The following is a 16110-nucleotide window of genomic DNA, read 5'->3' on the forward strand; positions in this document are numbered from 1 at the left end:
GGAGACACAGAATCTGAAGCAGGCTCCAGGCTCTGAGCTGTCAGCAAAGAGCCCGACACGGGGCTTGAACTCACAAACCACGAGATCGTGACCTGAGCTGAAGTCAGACGCTTAACTAACTGAGCCAGCCCAGTGACCCTCTCTCAGAAATATTTTTAAAGAGATGATTACACAGTATTTAATACCTGCAGTGACAAGCTCATGAATTTAGAACTTCACAAGGCAATCTGTTCAATTTTAAGACGTCCCACTGTCAGAAATACATTTGTTATATTGGCTAAAATCTTCTACTCTTTAATGTGTATTAATTGGGTCTTTTTTCTTCCTTCTGGAGCCTAACATGGAGCATCTAATCCCTATTTCTTGCGGAAGACTGTCCACTATTTCAAAAACAATGATCACGTCTTTTCTAATCATTTTATTCTCCAGGCAAACACTGACAACTGTTTCCCATTGCCCAGGTAACCCCGATTTCCAGAGATTTCAACCATGTTTGTAATCCTCTTTTAGAATCTTTTTAAAAATGTTATTCTAGAACCTATCTTCTGATGCGATTAACCTTGTACAGAGTACTATGTCAATATCACTTTCCTTGATGTAAACAGCAGAGTTTATAGGTTAATATTGCATCTGTGTGTATAGCAAACATATGTTTTGAGTTAAAATGAGCTAATAGTTAGACCTTTTCCATATGAATTCCAATTAAATTCAACTTTATACATTTTTTAACCAAGTGTTTAATTCTTTTTGTATTCTCAGTGAATTTTTACCTTTTAGTTTCCTCTTATTATTTTAATATATACTATCTTTGAGTCTTTATCCTGTAGTCTAATGTAGACAGTCTGTTATCAACATATTTGGGGTATGAATGTTTAAATATTTATGATAATGAATTCAACTTTATTAGTCCATCCTATACAAGAAATCATGAGAAACCTTGCTAATTACCTTATCATCATTCAGATGCACCATTTAATACTCCAACTCCACATCCAGCAAATCAAATGCAAGAGAAAATGCAGTCTTGTCAGTATAATCTGTGTTTTTTGAAACCAGGCTGGTCTCTGGTCATTAATGGTTGCAAAGTATTCACAAATCAATTGCTTAAAGTTTGTCCTCAAATTTTCTTAAAAATTGCTATCAATATTCCCCATCTTTACATTTAGCGGATACCTTTTCCCCACGTTGAAAAGCTGCCATATTTGTCTCCGTGTCATCTTCTGACAATTCTGACATTTCACTGACTGCTTGACTGATTATAATAATATGCTGTATTTAGTACACACTTTCAATGTGCCACATACTTTGTGTAAGAGCTTTACATGCCTATTTCATTTAATCCTCACCCAAACCCCGTGCTTTCGATATCAAAAGTCTCTTCTTCATAAAGGAAACTGTCATTTAGAAAGGTGAAGAAGTTTGCGAAGGACCACACATCCAAAAGGTAGCAAGCAGTGCCGGGATGCACACCAAGGATTCCTGCTTTTAGATGTTCAGCAGTTATTCAGCAGGGATTTCTTGACAACCTGCCAAGTACATGGAATTGGCCTTGGTACCTCAGGAAGATGTGGCAACACTGACAGTCGTCGACTTGTAAATGTTCCATCCATACCCTAATAAAATACTAATTATCTACCACTCCTGCTACCTTTTCTCCCTCTCCCTTCTGTGGTGATGGTTTGAGGGCATTTCACTGCTTATTAGTATCCTTAGAGAATGGAGCTTTGAAGGAAGGAAACGTATATATCTATTTACATAACTGGAAAGACACTTGAGAGTTTTCCAATTACAGAGGGAGTCCATTGTGTTACTGTTAATTCTAATAAAAAGATTTTAAAGCAGAACATGTCCCACGCCTTAAATACAGGCTGAGAATTATCTGGAACTTTCATTTATTAATGCTCCTTTGATGCCCTGTAACCATATATAACTTATAAATTTTAGACTCTGTGTGGGCAGATATTCTTGTTGCCTAGAAATATGGCAGCTAGTACCAACTGGCAAAAGGTGTGTAGAAATGAGAGAGGGGTATGAAGAGGAGACAGATTTCTGGTTCAGCACATGTTGAAATACACCACTACCCACAGTCCTTCCACTGCCACTCTTGTTTTAGCATGTATTTTGAAAATATACTTAGAATTGTCAATAGCTTTGTTAAACTCATCTCAGAAGTGTTTCCATTTTAGGGAAATCTACTTTATTCTTCTATTTTATAAAATAATTGTCAGTATCCAAACATATGCTAGCCTTTGCTTCAAAAAGCACACTTCAAAGGCACTGTGAATTACTTTGCATGGAATTCTCCTTTGTATCCCCCTGCCCAATGCCTGGAATCTTCGAAGCTTCTGTAGGTCTACCACAAAGGAGTAGCCTGATTTCTATCAAAGAGCCGGACCACATAAGATCAGTAGTTCCTGAACATGTCTGCTGCTCATAATCACCTGGGAAACTTTGAAATTTATTAATGTCTATGTCCACCTCCTCAGATTGTGATTTAATTGGTATGGAAGAGGGAGGGCGGTTACCTGGATGTTGGAATTTTTTAACGGCCCCCAAGTGATGCTAATATGCAGAGAAGTTTGGGAACTTCTGGCATCAGAAGTATCTTTCCCAGTGCCTGGTTCTCTGTTGGCTCCACTGCTCATCACTGGGCTATAATCTGCCACAGCATGAATCCATTTTGGCCCTGGTTGTCCAAAGTACCAGCAGGCCTAGCTTCTACCCATGAGTTTCCTTGTATGAGTGAGTTTCAGTGCATGAAATTTGCAGCGGAAAAAAGGGCAGCAATGTAGTTTTATTTAACAAACTGAGATTTCAGAGTTTTAGTTTAAAAATTGCCTAAAAGATAGAAATCTTCTACAGGCACATGTGGTTTTGCTGATCTAGCTTCTCCAAGTTCTTTGGGTCTCCAATGTTATTGCAGATAAGAAAGAACAGAGGATAAGCGAAAAACATTCGCACCTAGAATTAAGAAAGAAACTCCTATAAAATCACCAAGTCTCTAGATCAAAGCTTGAGAGACTCTAGTGGAGCTTACTAAACATCTGTGTAGCAATGCCACAGAAATAGAAAAGAGAGCTTGTGTGGTTCAGACATTTGTTAAAACATTAATTATATTTCTTCCAGGTAGGCAGTTTCCTATATTCGAGGTCTACTAACTTCTTTGATGCGCATGCCAGATCATCTTCTTCATAGTATATAGTATTTTGAGTTGTAAACACTATGATTAATCTCCAAAGGCCACCTTTAAGACCTGGGACATTTGTTTTCCTTCATGTCTTGATTATAAGTATCCTCATCTGAAATAACCACATGGTTACTCCTTATCACATCACCCTGTTTTAATTCTCAACATTTCCTTGTATTTTTATTTGTTTATGTACCTGCTTATCCCCCACCAAAATGTGAGCTCCGTGATGTCACCGCCTTCATCTCACTTAATGTTATACCCTTATGACCATTCATTGGTTAAATGAGTGAACGAACATCCCAATATTCACTGCCTCACTGTGATGTGAGAGTCAAGTGATCCCCCTACTGTGTGACCTGGAGCCCCAAGTTTATGCATCTACAAAATGGGAGAAATAAGACATTGTTCTCACAGGGGTATTGTGAGAATTGCAGAAGATCACACACTTTAAGGACTTATCAAAATGTAGGGCATATACGAAGAACTCAGTAAATGAAAAATCATATCATAGAAATGAATATCTATGACATTTATAGTGGAACAAAAGTAAGAGAAATACTCTGATTTTGTCTTGCCAATCTGTTTTAACATGTATTTCATTATACATGTTCTTTCACTATTAAGGAAGAAAATTGGAATATGTATTTTTTAAGTTTATTTTTGAGAGAGAGAGAGAGAGAGAGAGAGAGAGAGAGAGAGAGAGAGAAGATACACACACAAGAAGGAGAGGGGCGGAAAAAGAGGGAGAAAGAATCCCAAGCAGGCTCCATGCTGTTAACACAGAGCCGGACACAGGGGCTTGATCCCATGAACCATGAGATCATGACCTGAGCAGAAACCTGAGTTGGACACTTAATGACTGAGCCACCCAGGTGCCCCTGCAATATGTTTTTATGAATGCAACTGCTTACTTGAAGGAGAAGACAGAACAGAAAACCAGGACTCAGAGGAAATAAATCCAGGCTGCTGATATACATGGCCTCCAACAAGCCATTTAACAGGTACCTAACACTCACAGTAAAAACACAGCTCCTCACCTGTAAAAATTGGTGTGGGGAAAGTTTGGAAATTTGAGGGGAATCAACTGAACTCCGAGCTCTTTTTAAGTCTGTTTATTTTTTAGTAATCTCTGCAGCCAGTGTGGAGCTCAAAATCATAACCCTGAGATCAAGTGTCCTATGTTCTTCTGACTGAGCCAACTAGGCACCCTTGAACTCTGAACTCTTAAGAACAGCAATACACAAAACATCAACACTTAACTCATAAAAGCAATAACTGTTTAAAGATTTTCTCATAATTTTTGGATATAGGAGATGAATAGGAAAGACCTCAATAGCAGATTAAATCTGGTCTGTACATTATTTGCATAGCCCTCGATATATAATTCCAACTTTACAGTTAAGAAAATTACCCATTTGAAGTTACTTTTATAGAATTTTCTGCTTATGTGCTATATGCTATCCTTATGAGCAAGCATCATTTTTTTTTTTTTTAATTTGGAAGACAGATTGGGAAGACGTTTCCTGGAAAAATAACTTTCTATTTAAAAGTTCTATACTAGTTATCTTTTTAAGTTACAATAAACAGCCTTGTGGGGCATCTATATGCACTTTTTTTTTACATATGGATCAAACATTTTCAAAAACATGATGATGTATAATGAATTCATTCCTTTTGCCAGCAACTTTATTGTAAGAGGTCTATATTACAAAAAACAAACACACAAACAAAAACGAATCAATAAGCCACCATTCACTTTCTTTGAAGTGGACTCTGCCTTCCCTTCCAAGAGTCCAGAAATATGCCATTGGTTGCTTGAAGCCTTGAACACTGTTGGTCAGTTCAGGTGCATTGTACCCTTGGTTCTTCGGTCTGCCCTGTATCCTCAGGCTGGCATTATGAAATCATCTGCTTTGCCAGGGAGAACCACACAGCTGAAGAGTATCATCTTGTGTGAAGCATTACGTTCGTGCATGTGTCCTTATTACTAATGCACAAAGCACGAAGCTTGGAGACATCCCCTCGTCATCTGGAAATTGGGGTGTGTGTGTGTGGGGGGGGCATAATCTGAAGACTTATAAATATCTCTTAACAAAGCCCCAGCTGAGCTGTGTCAGGATTGTACACTCTCTTCATCTTTCCCTTACAGCTTTTCAATTTGCTTTCCAAACATTTCTTTGTTGCCGTTGGCTGGGGCGTACTTAAAAGCAGCACATCGTTAACCACAAAGAATGCTCACTGTTTTCTGTGATTTCAAATCACAGCACAATTTCCAAGCACTTCCTCAGCGAGCAGCCCAGCAGCAATTACCCCGCTGCTGAAGACTTACTTGTCAGCACAGAAATGTTTCAGTTTTAGAGACAGCCAACACCACAAGGCTGTAACAAATGATGACATATGCTCCAGCTTCCATTCACTAGCGATTTCTACCCCCAAAGGAAGAGTGAATCAATTTTTGTGCAAATTCAACAGGCACATCCGACAATGCTGCCCTCTTCTCTTAACTCACACAAACTAGGCATTCATCAACTGGGATTACTTGCCTCCAATAGGGACTCAGTTGCTAAGTGGTTCGGGTGGGGGTGGGATTGCACTGTGTCAAAAAGGGGCAAAGTACAGGGAAAGGACATGAATCCATCAGGGAAGTGAGAGTTGAGTTCATTCATTGAGACAAAATAGTGAGGTTTTCAAAAGCCAATGCAAGAGGAAAGACTGCTTCCCACCCCCTCCCCAGGCAATCCTGTGAAAGACAGTGCAGAAACCCACGGCAGCATCCCAGGGGTCCCAGGGGTCACGTCTCCCCAAGAGCAAGCGGCTCTCCAACAGTGTATCTGATGGAGACAGGCTCCACTTCCCAACCACATTTTTCTCTCTCATTTGATGGTACCTGGTTATATACCATTTGAGGAACTCTCTCCAGACTGGGCAGGTGGGTTACAAAATGGACAGGGCAAGTTTCCATAATGCCTCATCTCTGGGTCTATAGGTTTTAAGGGTGGCCAAACCTACTGGCCTGAGGCGAGGAAATCAGAATTTGATTTTTCACTGCACAGGACTACAAGCAAATGTCACACTGCCCTCTGGAGGTATTCTCATTGGGTCCAACCCTGAATTAGTGATTGGCAACCACTGAAAAATATGGGTTGTAGAGGTTCACAGGTCTTTTTTGGCAGGGGAGTATGGAGGAGGAGAATTAAGTGTTCGCTCACTCCTTGTGAGTGGTGTGAAAGACTACAAGGGAAGAAGGTGAACGTCAATATCGCCTCCCAGTCTCAGCAGCATCAAGAGATATTAGACGCATATAGACAAGACTCTCAAAAGTGGTGGTAAGAAAGAGACTGTGACTAATCAGTGGGGACGGGTGTGGAAGGAGGTATTTTGCAAAGATGACCTCACCTGTATATTCCGTTCCCCTGTGAGCTCCTTATGATGTGATACTGAGGTGGAGTCTATCTTCCCTCCTGAATCGGTGGGATAGGGCCACAACAGAAGATGACTCAAAGGCTAAGTTATAAAAGCCTATCCAGTTTCTACCTGGGCCTCTCAGGATATTCACCCTTAGGACCCAGCCACTCCGCTGTGAGGAATCTGAGTAGCTGCATGGAGTGGCCACTCTCCCACCACCATGGCACCTGCTGAGATCCCTAGCTAAGAGCCAAAGGCAGCTGGCATCAGACAAGTGACTGAGGGAGCCTCCTGATGACTCCAACCACTCACTTTGGAGTTGGCATCAAGTAAAATAGAGATCTGTCCCCACTTAGCTCCTCCTCAAACTGCAGATGTGTGAAAAACGAAGGGTCACTGTATTGAGCCACTATGTCTTGGGGTGGTTTGTTACACAACAGGCAACCAAAAAAAAAAAAAAAAAGGCAAGGTCCCCTCTGACACGGGACACTTCTTGGCACAGAATAAGCTGGACCTGAAGAGAAATGGGACCTTGCCTCTCTGCCTTTCATGGCTTTTCATAATCTGGGTTGATTCTTCACCAATCTTAGCTTTTTCCCCTCTTGACCCCAGATTAAGTCGAGTTCTATCTCAGCTAGAATTGTGTGTACATGCGTGCTCTACGTGGTGCTTTGCACAACATGGAATTGTGGCCAGTATTTAGTGATCATATTTACACACATCTACATTTCTGTCTTCCCCCCCAAAAAGCAAAAACAAAAACAGAAGATCTGCCAATACTTGATTTGCATACCCACATAACAGTAATTTGGTCACAAAAACTCTTTTTGTCCTCAATCCTCTGTCCTGTCTGTTGCATTAGATCAAGCCCGTCACTTTGTTATACTTGCTGTCTGACCTCTATAGGCATTTGGGTTTGTGGCATCTATTTTAACCAACAATTCTTTACTGGTTGGCTGGAATGAATTCTCACACAGTTATCCAGGAGTTCATATCCTATTGAAAAGAAAAGCTTAAGATAATCGGCAAAATAGAAGTCAGAATAATAAAAAATATATATACCTAAAGGTCAAGGTTTTGAAAGTTAAATATATGAAAATATATTTCATAAAATATATGAAAAAATATATTTCATAAACTATATGAAAAAAGCCACAAGGGGAGGTGACTGGGATGTCACCTTGGGTTATTACCATACAGCTTCATGCCATCTGCAACCATCAGCAGCCGCTACATATACATGAGAGCCCAGAAGCCAATGAACACTCTGTCTTGCAAAGTTCGTTCGCACTGGGAGCAAAATTACCTGAAATCCAAAGTCTACTAACTGAATCGAATACACTGTTTAAGAACCCTATTTACCTTTTGGTATAGGTGCTGAGGAGGGCCTTACTACACCACTGTATAAAGACTCTCAAGGTGATAGTTTCTAGAGAGAAGATTCGATTTCAAGTTTTGGAAAATCACCTAGCCTGGATGACCCAGCTGGAACTGATACATTTCATTTTATTTTCAGTGTTTGGTGTCTTTCATTTGATTAAAGAGGTTGTTAATAAATTTTTCCCATATAACTGACTAGCATAATTTTTACTGTATTTTATATGTCTTGTAATGAGTGGGATTAAGGAAATGGACCAGTAAAGGATGTCAGTCCACTAAGAAAATAATTACCATTTGTATATGGAAATAAGGATTTTATCTCCTGAGGAATAAAACTGAAAAGGAATATCCTATTGCTTTCTCATTAACTATGTGGGAGAAGTGACCATTTTCTAAGGTTTATCTCATAGTGATCGGTATTCACTGATTATTTTAAGAAAAGTTCCACGTGGGGCACCTGGGTGGCTCAGTCGGTTAAGCGTCCGACTTCGGCTCAGGTCACGATCTCACGGTCCGTGAGTTCAAGCCCCGCGTCAGGCTCTGGGCTGATGGCTCGGAGCCTGGAGCCTCCTTCCGATTCTGTGTCTCCCTCTCTCTCTGCCCCTCCCCTGTTCATGCTGTCTCTCTCTGTCTCAAAAATAAATAAACGTTAAAAAAATTTAAAAAAAAAAAAAAAAAAAAAAAAAGAAAAGTTCCACGGTTCAAAGTCAACCCAAAGAGCACTGAGTTAATTCTCATGCAGTCTTTATGAGAATCACCAGCAGTGTGAAAACACTCTGTAGTTTAATGAAGTCTGTTTTTGTGGTGGGCCAGTTATGACATGTTGAAACACTACTCTACACTTGGTCTTTCATTTGATATCAAATTGGATGGGCTTTCTAGAAACGCTACTCTCTGGCGGGAAACAGTATCAAGTTATCCTTTAAAGTATACCCTGTTTAGGGGTGCCTGGGTGCCTCAGTCAGTTAAGCATCTGACTTCAGCTCAGGTCATGCTCTTTTGGGGTTCCTGGGTTCGAACCCCAGGTCAGGCTCTGCGCTGACAGCTCAGAGCCTGGAGCCTGCTTCAGATTCTGTCTCCCTCTCTCTCTGCCCCTCCCCCACTTACACTCTGTGTCTCTCTCTTTCTCTCCTCTCTCTCAAAAATAAACATTATAAAGTATACCCTGTTTTATGATATTACCATAGTAAGATTTTCCACGTCCCTTTCAACAAAACACGCAAGGATAGTTAAGAGGCATAGTACCCTCCCCACCCAAAACAAGCAAACACACACAAAGACTTGGCTCACACAGATATTTAAACAAGGTATTTTCTACTTCATATCAGAAGAGAGTTACGTTATTCAGCTAGTGAGGCCTGTGTTTGGGGTCAAATTCATGGTTTACAAATTCAACGTCTGAGATGCCGCTGCAGGAAGACATTTATACATCAGTGACCTCAACAAAGTGCAATCCTCATAAAACTCAATTTTATTGGAGCTGTGGAACACTTATTTTGGGAGGAAAGGACTAATTTATGAAAAACCAGACAACAGGATGGTTTTGAACTTGTTCTTACTATCATTTTCTTTATTTCTACCCAGAGTTAATAGCTGAGTGCCAGAATTAGGGTTAAAATTGGATGGCATCTCAGCCAGAAAGTTGTGGAAATCAAACTTAGAAGTCAGGAATAAAATTACTGAGAAATGCACTTTGAAATCGATCGGGTGCTTTGATTTTAATATCATCAAAACCTTAACACAATGCCAGAACAGCAAGGAGTTTTCATTTGGAAGAAGAGACTTTTAGCAAAGGGCAGTATTTTTGGATGAACTTTTATAAGTAACAGAGTATAGTCACCACGATGTTATGTAACTGTGGAAAAGTGTCCAAATGTTGTCAAGATCAGATAAACAAAGATGTCCAGAAGACCTAACCACCTAATCATTATGGTTACTTCACAATTCTTTTTTCCCCCCTCCTATGCATGAAGTTATCTATGAACAGGCAACATATCTACTCTGACTCTTTCAAAGCAAATCAGCAGCTGTCAAATCAACTTTGTTGGCTATTACAGTAAGCGAAAAGTTTCTCCACTTAATAGAGGATTTTGCTGGGGAAACTAAAGATTTTGCAGGTCTCTGAATGCGGCATCCTAACGGGCTCCCAGAAGAGCAAAGTTCCTAAAAGATTCTTAGTGGGGGGCCTTTCATTCATCTCTCAGATGAGGCAGCTGACCCCAGCTCCCTGCCTGGGACCCCAGAATAGCTATGATTTGGGAAGTTCTGGGATCCTGGTCCCAGGCAGCAAGACAGCAAAGTGCTATAAAGCTCACAGGTCCCTCCAACCCTGAGAGCCGTCCTGCTAGAGCCCCAAAGGGTCGTTCTCCTTTCCCATTAGAGGTGAATGGGGATGCTTGGCAGGTGTGCATGCAGGGGATCTATTAAGTAGGGTGCTGGGGACAGGAGAGTGTTCAGAGACAAGCTGCCCGAGGTCACCCGTGCTCAGCTTCCCGGGGCGAAAACTCGGGGCCAGGCGGCGGAAGCAGGGAACCCAGCCGCAGGCGCCTTTGGCTCCGGGCGTGCGGGAGCTGACCGTCCAGGGGAGCGCGTGTCGGGCGGGGGCCGCGGGGGGGCGGTGGCGTCCAGCCTCCGCCGCAGGGGACACCGGGTGGCCCCCGGGACGCCGGTACTCGCGCCTGCCCCGAGGGCGGGACGGGACGGGGCTCGGTGGGGACGCGCTTACCTGCAGGTAGGGCCGCCCGTGGGCCACTCCGCCCACGACGATGTCCGCCGAGGCCATGGCCCCGGTGGGCGAGAAGCCGAAGCCCACGTAGCCGGCGGTGCGCACCTCGAGGCGGAAGGCGAGCCCGCCGCCCCGCGGGCCCCAGCTCAGCCAGTACTTGCCCTCGGAGTCGAGGAGGGTGCGGTGCGGGAGGGCTCGGCCCGAGCCCCCCGCCGCCGCCGCCGCCGCCGCCGCGCCGGGGAGCAGCCCCCACAACAGGAGCAGCGGCCAGCGGCACATCCTCGGGCGCCTCCTGCCCGCCGGCACCTGGGTCGCGCAGACTGGCGGAGCGAGGAGGCGGCTCCAGGGGCGGCGGCCGCGCGCGGGAGGCCTGGGCCCGCCCCCTCGGCCCGCCGCGCGCCCGCCCGCCGGGAGGGGCCCCACCCGCTCCCACTCCCCTTCCCCGCCGCGGGGGACCCCCGGCCCGTCGGGCTGGCGGCCCATCCACCTGCCGCCCCGCACCCGGGGCTTGGTCCCCGGGGTCTAGGTTCCGTGGGGAGGGAAGAGGGGGGCGTCCTGGATAGAGGAGGCAGAGAAAAGGGGGCTGGGGCCCAGGGGAAAGGAGAGGGCAGGCTGGTTCTGGGAGAGACCGTGGGCGCTGGCTGGGACCGTAGGGCGCGGGGGAGGGGGGGGTGAGGGGGTGGGGGAGGAGGGGCGGGGGTGAATCCCTGGGGAAAGGAGAAATTGGTGAGGGAGGGCAAGTTTAATCTGTCAGAGAAGGGGAGGAGTTGAGGGATCAAAAGGGATAATCCTGGGTTTGATGGAGGGAAAATGAGGGAAAGTCCCAGCCAGAGCAACTCTTTTAACATTCCTGTATCCATTGCAGTTGCTTTTCCGAAGCCATTGTACTCAGGGATCCCCCTACCCCACAGAGGAACACCGTTCATTTCTCCCAGGACATTTGTCTCACCCTTTCACCCTGTGGGAGTCCCAAGGTTGGGGAAGTCTTGCTCATGAAGGCAGGAGTTGGCTCTCTGATGCTTGCCTTCCGCCTGGGTTTGGTGTAGTTTGGTTTTGATGGGACAACTACTGGCAAACTACTTTGCTATCAGTGGGGTAGGTCAAGGATAAAGTATCACTTAGAAGATACGCTATAATTTGAAATCTTCTTTTCCTGCTGTTTCAAGTTTTGATCGTAGTCCGGTTCAGCAAAAAGTGTTTTCGCCTCTACCCATGACCACATCACTCCTGTCTTCAGAACGCTGATTACTCCATGTAGCAACTGTACATTACCTTCTTTATTTAGTCATTTATTTATATGCTGTCATGTTTCAAAAAAAAGAAGTTTTAAGGTGGCTTACAACTACACAATGTAAAATAGAAGATCAAATACTAGAGGATATCAGATGAAAATAGGTATGAGAAGAATACTATAAATATGTACTATTAACTCTGGATTTGGGGGCTCCTCACAAGCCACCCGTACATCCTGTTCCCCCTCTTCAAGTTTCGTAGTTCAGCCTGATTTTTCTTCCTCCTGTTTTCTCTTTCCATTCCTCTTCCCAGAACTTTTCCAAAGTTACCTCTTCCCAAAACCTTTCCAAAGTTTCCAAAGTTACCAGTCCGCATCAAAACTATGTTCTCCCAAGGATTCGGGCATATTTCACCATGTCTGGAAGGAAACCAAGTGGATCGGCTCACCAGAGAGTTCAAGGAGTGGCCTGAGAAGAGCCAATCCCAGGAAGAGAGGAAATACAGGTCTACAGGTTTAGCCAATGACAATAGGGCAGCAACAGAGAAGCGTGCCATTGAAACTGTCAGACAAGGCAAGAAATAAAAAAGCCTGAGATGCCTTAAAAGACCTGAGGCAACCAGAGCATGAACTCTCAGGAGCAGTGGGGGTGCACTGCCCAGACATCACGGACAGCAGGAGAAACTGCAGCAACCTAAGAGCTGCAATCTTAGAGCTGAGTTTCTACAAGCATCAGGGACTTGGCTAGTGCTGCTGGCTCCGGCCATGAAGAGAAGAGGAATGTGGAGAGAGGGGAACAAAATGGTGGACAAGGGGCGGAGAGGAATGGGTCTTGGCACCCTGCGAGGCACACTCACCACACTGAGCAGGATTTCATGGAAGTTCAATTATTCCAGAGCCATCAAAGGCCAACTTCCTGCTCTGTGACCCTACTGTTATTCCTAGCATGGAGGAACCTGGGACACACAGCTATATCTGCTTCCTGAGGTTTGTTTTATAAGTCCCAAATCCCCATCTAGAACCTGACCCCCGTTTTGTGTTCTAGCCTCACCTTCCCTCACTCTCATCTCACTCACTCACCCGAGACCCTCTAGATACATGAAAACTACCTCTAGAATTTTCAAAAGAGAGCCCTGCTGTTTCCCATCACTTTTTCAGATGTGCCTTTTCAGATTGCTCACTCTGCCACATTTGCCTTTTCTCCCCTTTGTTCTTTGAAGTATTTTCTGGTCCTTCCTCCCGTGCTCCTGCCAGATGACATTGGCCCCTCCATGGTGGTGTTCATGCAATGTTCCATCCAGACTTCATGATTGCAGCCCTAACACCTCGGTATCTTTATATGTTTGTTTTCCTCCATTAGCCTCCTTAGATCAGGAACTGCTTCTGGTTCCTGGTTATAAACGCACTGCTTAGAGTGTAGATCATCATGCAACAGGTGCTTAACAAGTATTTGCAGAAAAAGTGAATAGATGCATTTCCAGATCTTCCTGGATCCTCTTTACAAAGTTGGACAGTGGGGGAAAAGCTTGGCCCCTAGATGTGTTGAATGTTCTGCTCTGCATTAGTATTGAAGCAAAAGCAGGAAAAAAAAGACCACACGTGGATGCACAAAAGAGAAAGTCTTAAATGGTGTTTATTATTTCATTAAGTAAAATCATTGAGTGTGAAGCTTATTGTCTTCTGTTTGTCTGTAACTGACATCGTATCTGAAACCCCCGAGTGCTCAAGAAATATTAAAACTAATAAGATCATCTTGAGATTAGGTCAATAAACAGATCATAATTAGCATAGTTCATATGCAGGAGACCCACTCTGCTCTGACTTGAATTACCTCAGTAAACGATTTTTATCTAAGTGCTTCATATGCTGCCTGAGTACCTTAGATCAGCACTAACTGCCCATTCAGTTGCACAGAGGACTCACTTTCCCAATTTGGAAGTTAATTACTATATAACTTCTTGTCTTCAATTTGTAAGGAAAGCAAGGTGAAAGCATAGGTCTATTACAAATTTGGACTATTTGGCAAAGAGGAGAATGAAATCAGTGGTGAGGGCTTTCAGTGTTATTATTTTTTTAAACTATTGTTTTGGTAAAAATGATACTTGCTCCTTACTTAGAGGGAAAAAAGTCAGGAAATGCAGGAAAGTATGAATAAGAAAATAAACTAAAAAGATCACCTGAAAGTCCACCATCCAAAAATAATCCTTGTATGCATTCCGAGAACATCATTCTGGAACTTAGTCCCATTAAAATCTTGGAGGAACAGCCTCTTGGACAAGAATTTGCGAAGAAACAGGTGAATTAATTTTGGAAGACTCCACTTGAGATAAACAGACTCTAAACATGCCAGTTACAATCCCATTTTTTAGGTTTCTTCTCTCCACATGTATCCAAAAAGGAAACAGAACCAACAGCAGTAGAGATTCAGTAAGGTCTTACTGAAGTACAGAGCATTCAACCAAATTACTTGTTCTTAAAATGAATCATTTTCTCACACTTTTCAATCAGGAATTTTAAATGTAATGTTTATTTTGAATCCTCACCCATTCTGATACACAGCTTGAGATCAGCCAGTATGACTACACCCATGCTGAGCTCCTCACCTTCCTACCCTCTGCTGTGGAAGTTTATTTATATTTCCACATTCATCAACTGCAAGAGGGGGAAGAGGAGACAGGAAAAAAGCCCAAGGGACTCTAACAAACCAATGCAAAGTTGCTAGGGCTGAATGGGAATTGTCTGAAATAGGTTATTTCTTCCTTAAATATGGGAGTATCATAATTTTCCTGTCTACTTGTACCTAAGGTGCAATGATAATACTAAATATTTATAAAGTTCCTGTCTTCTAGGGAACTCAAAGAAAAATATTTATATAAGTGATCTCAGTAGTTCTCCAGCTTCAAATAGGGAAACTGAAGCATTTTCTCGCTCTTATGAGGATAGGCTCAGTTAACAGAGGATGAAAGCTGGTCATTGTGATGTGGGAAACAAAGGCAGAAGGAAATGATAGATAAAGTTAAATTTCTTTATAACCTGCATCCCATTGACAAATACTTGAGGCAGGCAGAATATAGCATTCCTTCAGGAACTCCCCACTCTCTTAATGTTAATGCTTTGCTAGAGGGAAAAACAACCTTAGTTTCACAATAGCCAGGCCTCCAGTAGCCTATAAGTCTTCTTTAACATATGGCAATCCTTTTGTAAACCTCCCCTTGCCTTAACCTCTCCCAGCTCCCAAGTGTATAATCAGTCCCTCCTAACAATCCCAGGGCCGCTCTTTCTGCCCACAGGTCCTGTCCCTGTGATTTAATAAACCACCCTGTTTGCACCCAACATTTCTCTTTCTTGGCTGTGGGCTCTGAACCCCTACCACTACTCCAAAACCACATCCATTGGTTCAAGTTAATACTATGAGTCAGTACAGAAAAGCCAAAAATAGAAATAGAACTTTGGTTCCTTCCTTTCTCTTTCTTTCTTTCTTTCTTTCTTTCTTTCTTTCTTTCTTTCTTTCTTTCTTTCCCTCCCTTTCTTTCTTTCTTTCTTTCTTTCTTTCTTTCTTTCTTTCTTTCTTTCTTTTCTCTCTTCCTTTCTTTTCTTTCTTTCTTTCTTTCTTTCTTTCTTTCTTTCTTTCTTTCTTCATTTCTTTATTTCTTTCTTTCCCTCCCTTTCTCTTTCTTTCTTTCTTTCTTTTCTTTCTTTTCTTTCTTTCCCTCCCTTTCTTTCTTTCTTTCTTTCTTTCTTTCTTTCTTTCTTTCTTTCTTTCCTCCCCTCGCTTTCTTTCTTTCTCTTTCTTTCTTTCTTTCTTTCTTTCTTTTCTTTCTTTCCCTCCCTTTCTTTCTTTCTTTTCTTTCTTCCTTTCTTTTCTTTCTTTCTTTCTTTCTTCATTTCTTTCTTTCTTTCCCTCCCTTTCTCTTTCTTTCTTTCTTTCTTTCTTTCTTTCTTTCTCTTTCTCTTTCTTTCTTTCATTCTTTCCTCCCCTCACTTTCTTTCTTTCTTTCTTTCTTTCTTTCTTTCTTTCTTTCTTTCTTTTTTCTTTCTTTCTTTCCCTCCCTTCCTCCCTCCCTTTCTTTCTTTCTTTCTTTTCTTTCTTTCTTTCTTTCTTTCTTTCTTTCTTTCTTTCTTCATTTCTTTCTTTCATTCTTTCCTCCCCTCACTTTCTTTCTTTCTTTCTTTCTTTCT

The 16110-nt window shown here is 42.8% G+C and overlaps 1 protein-coding gene across 1 annotated transcript in view; it reads right to left on the reverse strand.

Moving 5' to 3' along the window:
- MOXD1 (monooxygenase DBH like 1) overlaps nt 1-11030 on the reverse strand; it is a 91599-nt gene extending 80569 nt beyond the window's left edge. The window contains exon 1 of the mRNA XM_025925716.2: nt 10701-11030. Within this exon, the coding sequence (XP_025781501.1) occupies nt 10701-10979 (279 nt within the window). The 5' untranslated portion in view covers nt 10980-11030. The remainder of the gene's footprint in view (nt 1-10700) is intronic.
- Between the last annotated feature and the right edge of the window lie 5080 nt (nt 11031-16110).

This window comes from Puma concolor, chromosome B2 (genome assembly GCF_028749965.1).
Source record: "Puma concolor isolate L17-30 chromosome B2, mPumCon1.1.hap2, whole genome shotgun sequence".
Classification (NCBI taxonomy): domain Eukaryota; kingdom Metazoa; phylum Chordata; class Mammalia; order Carnivora; family Felidae; genus Puma; species Puma concolor.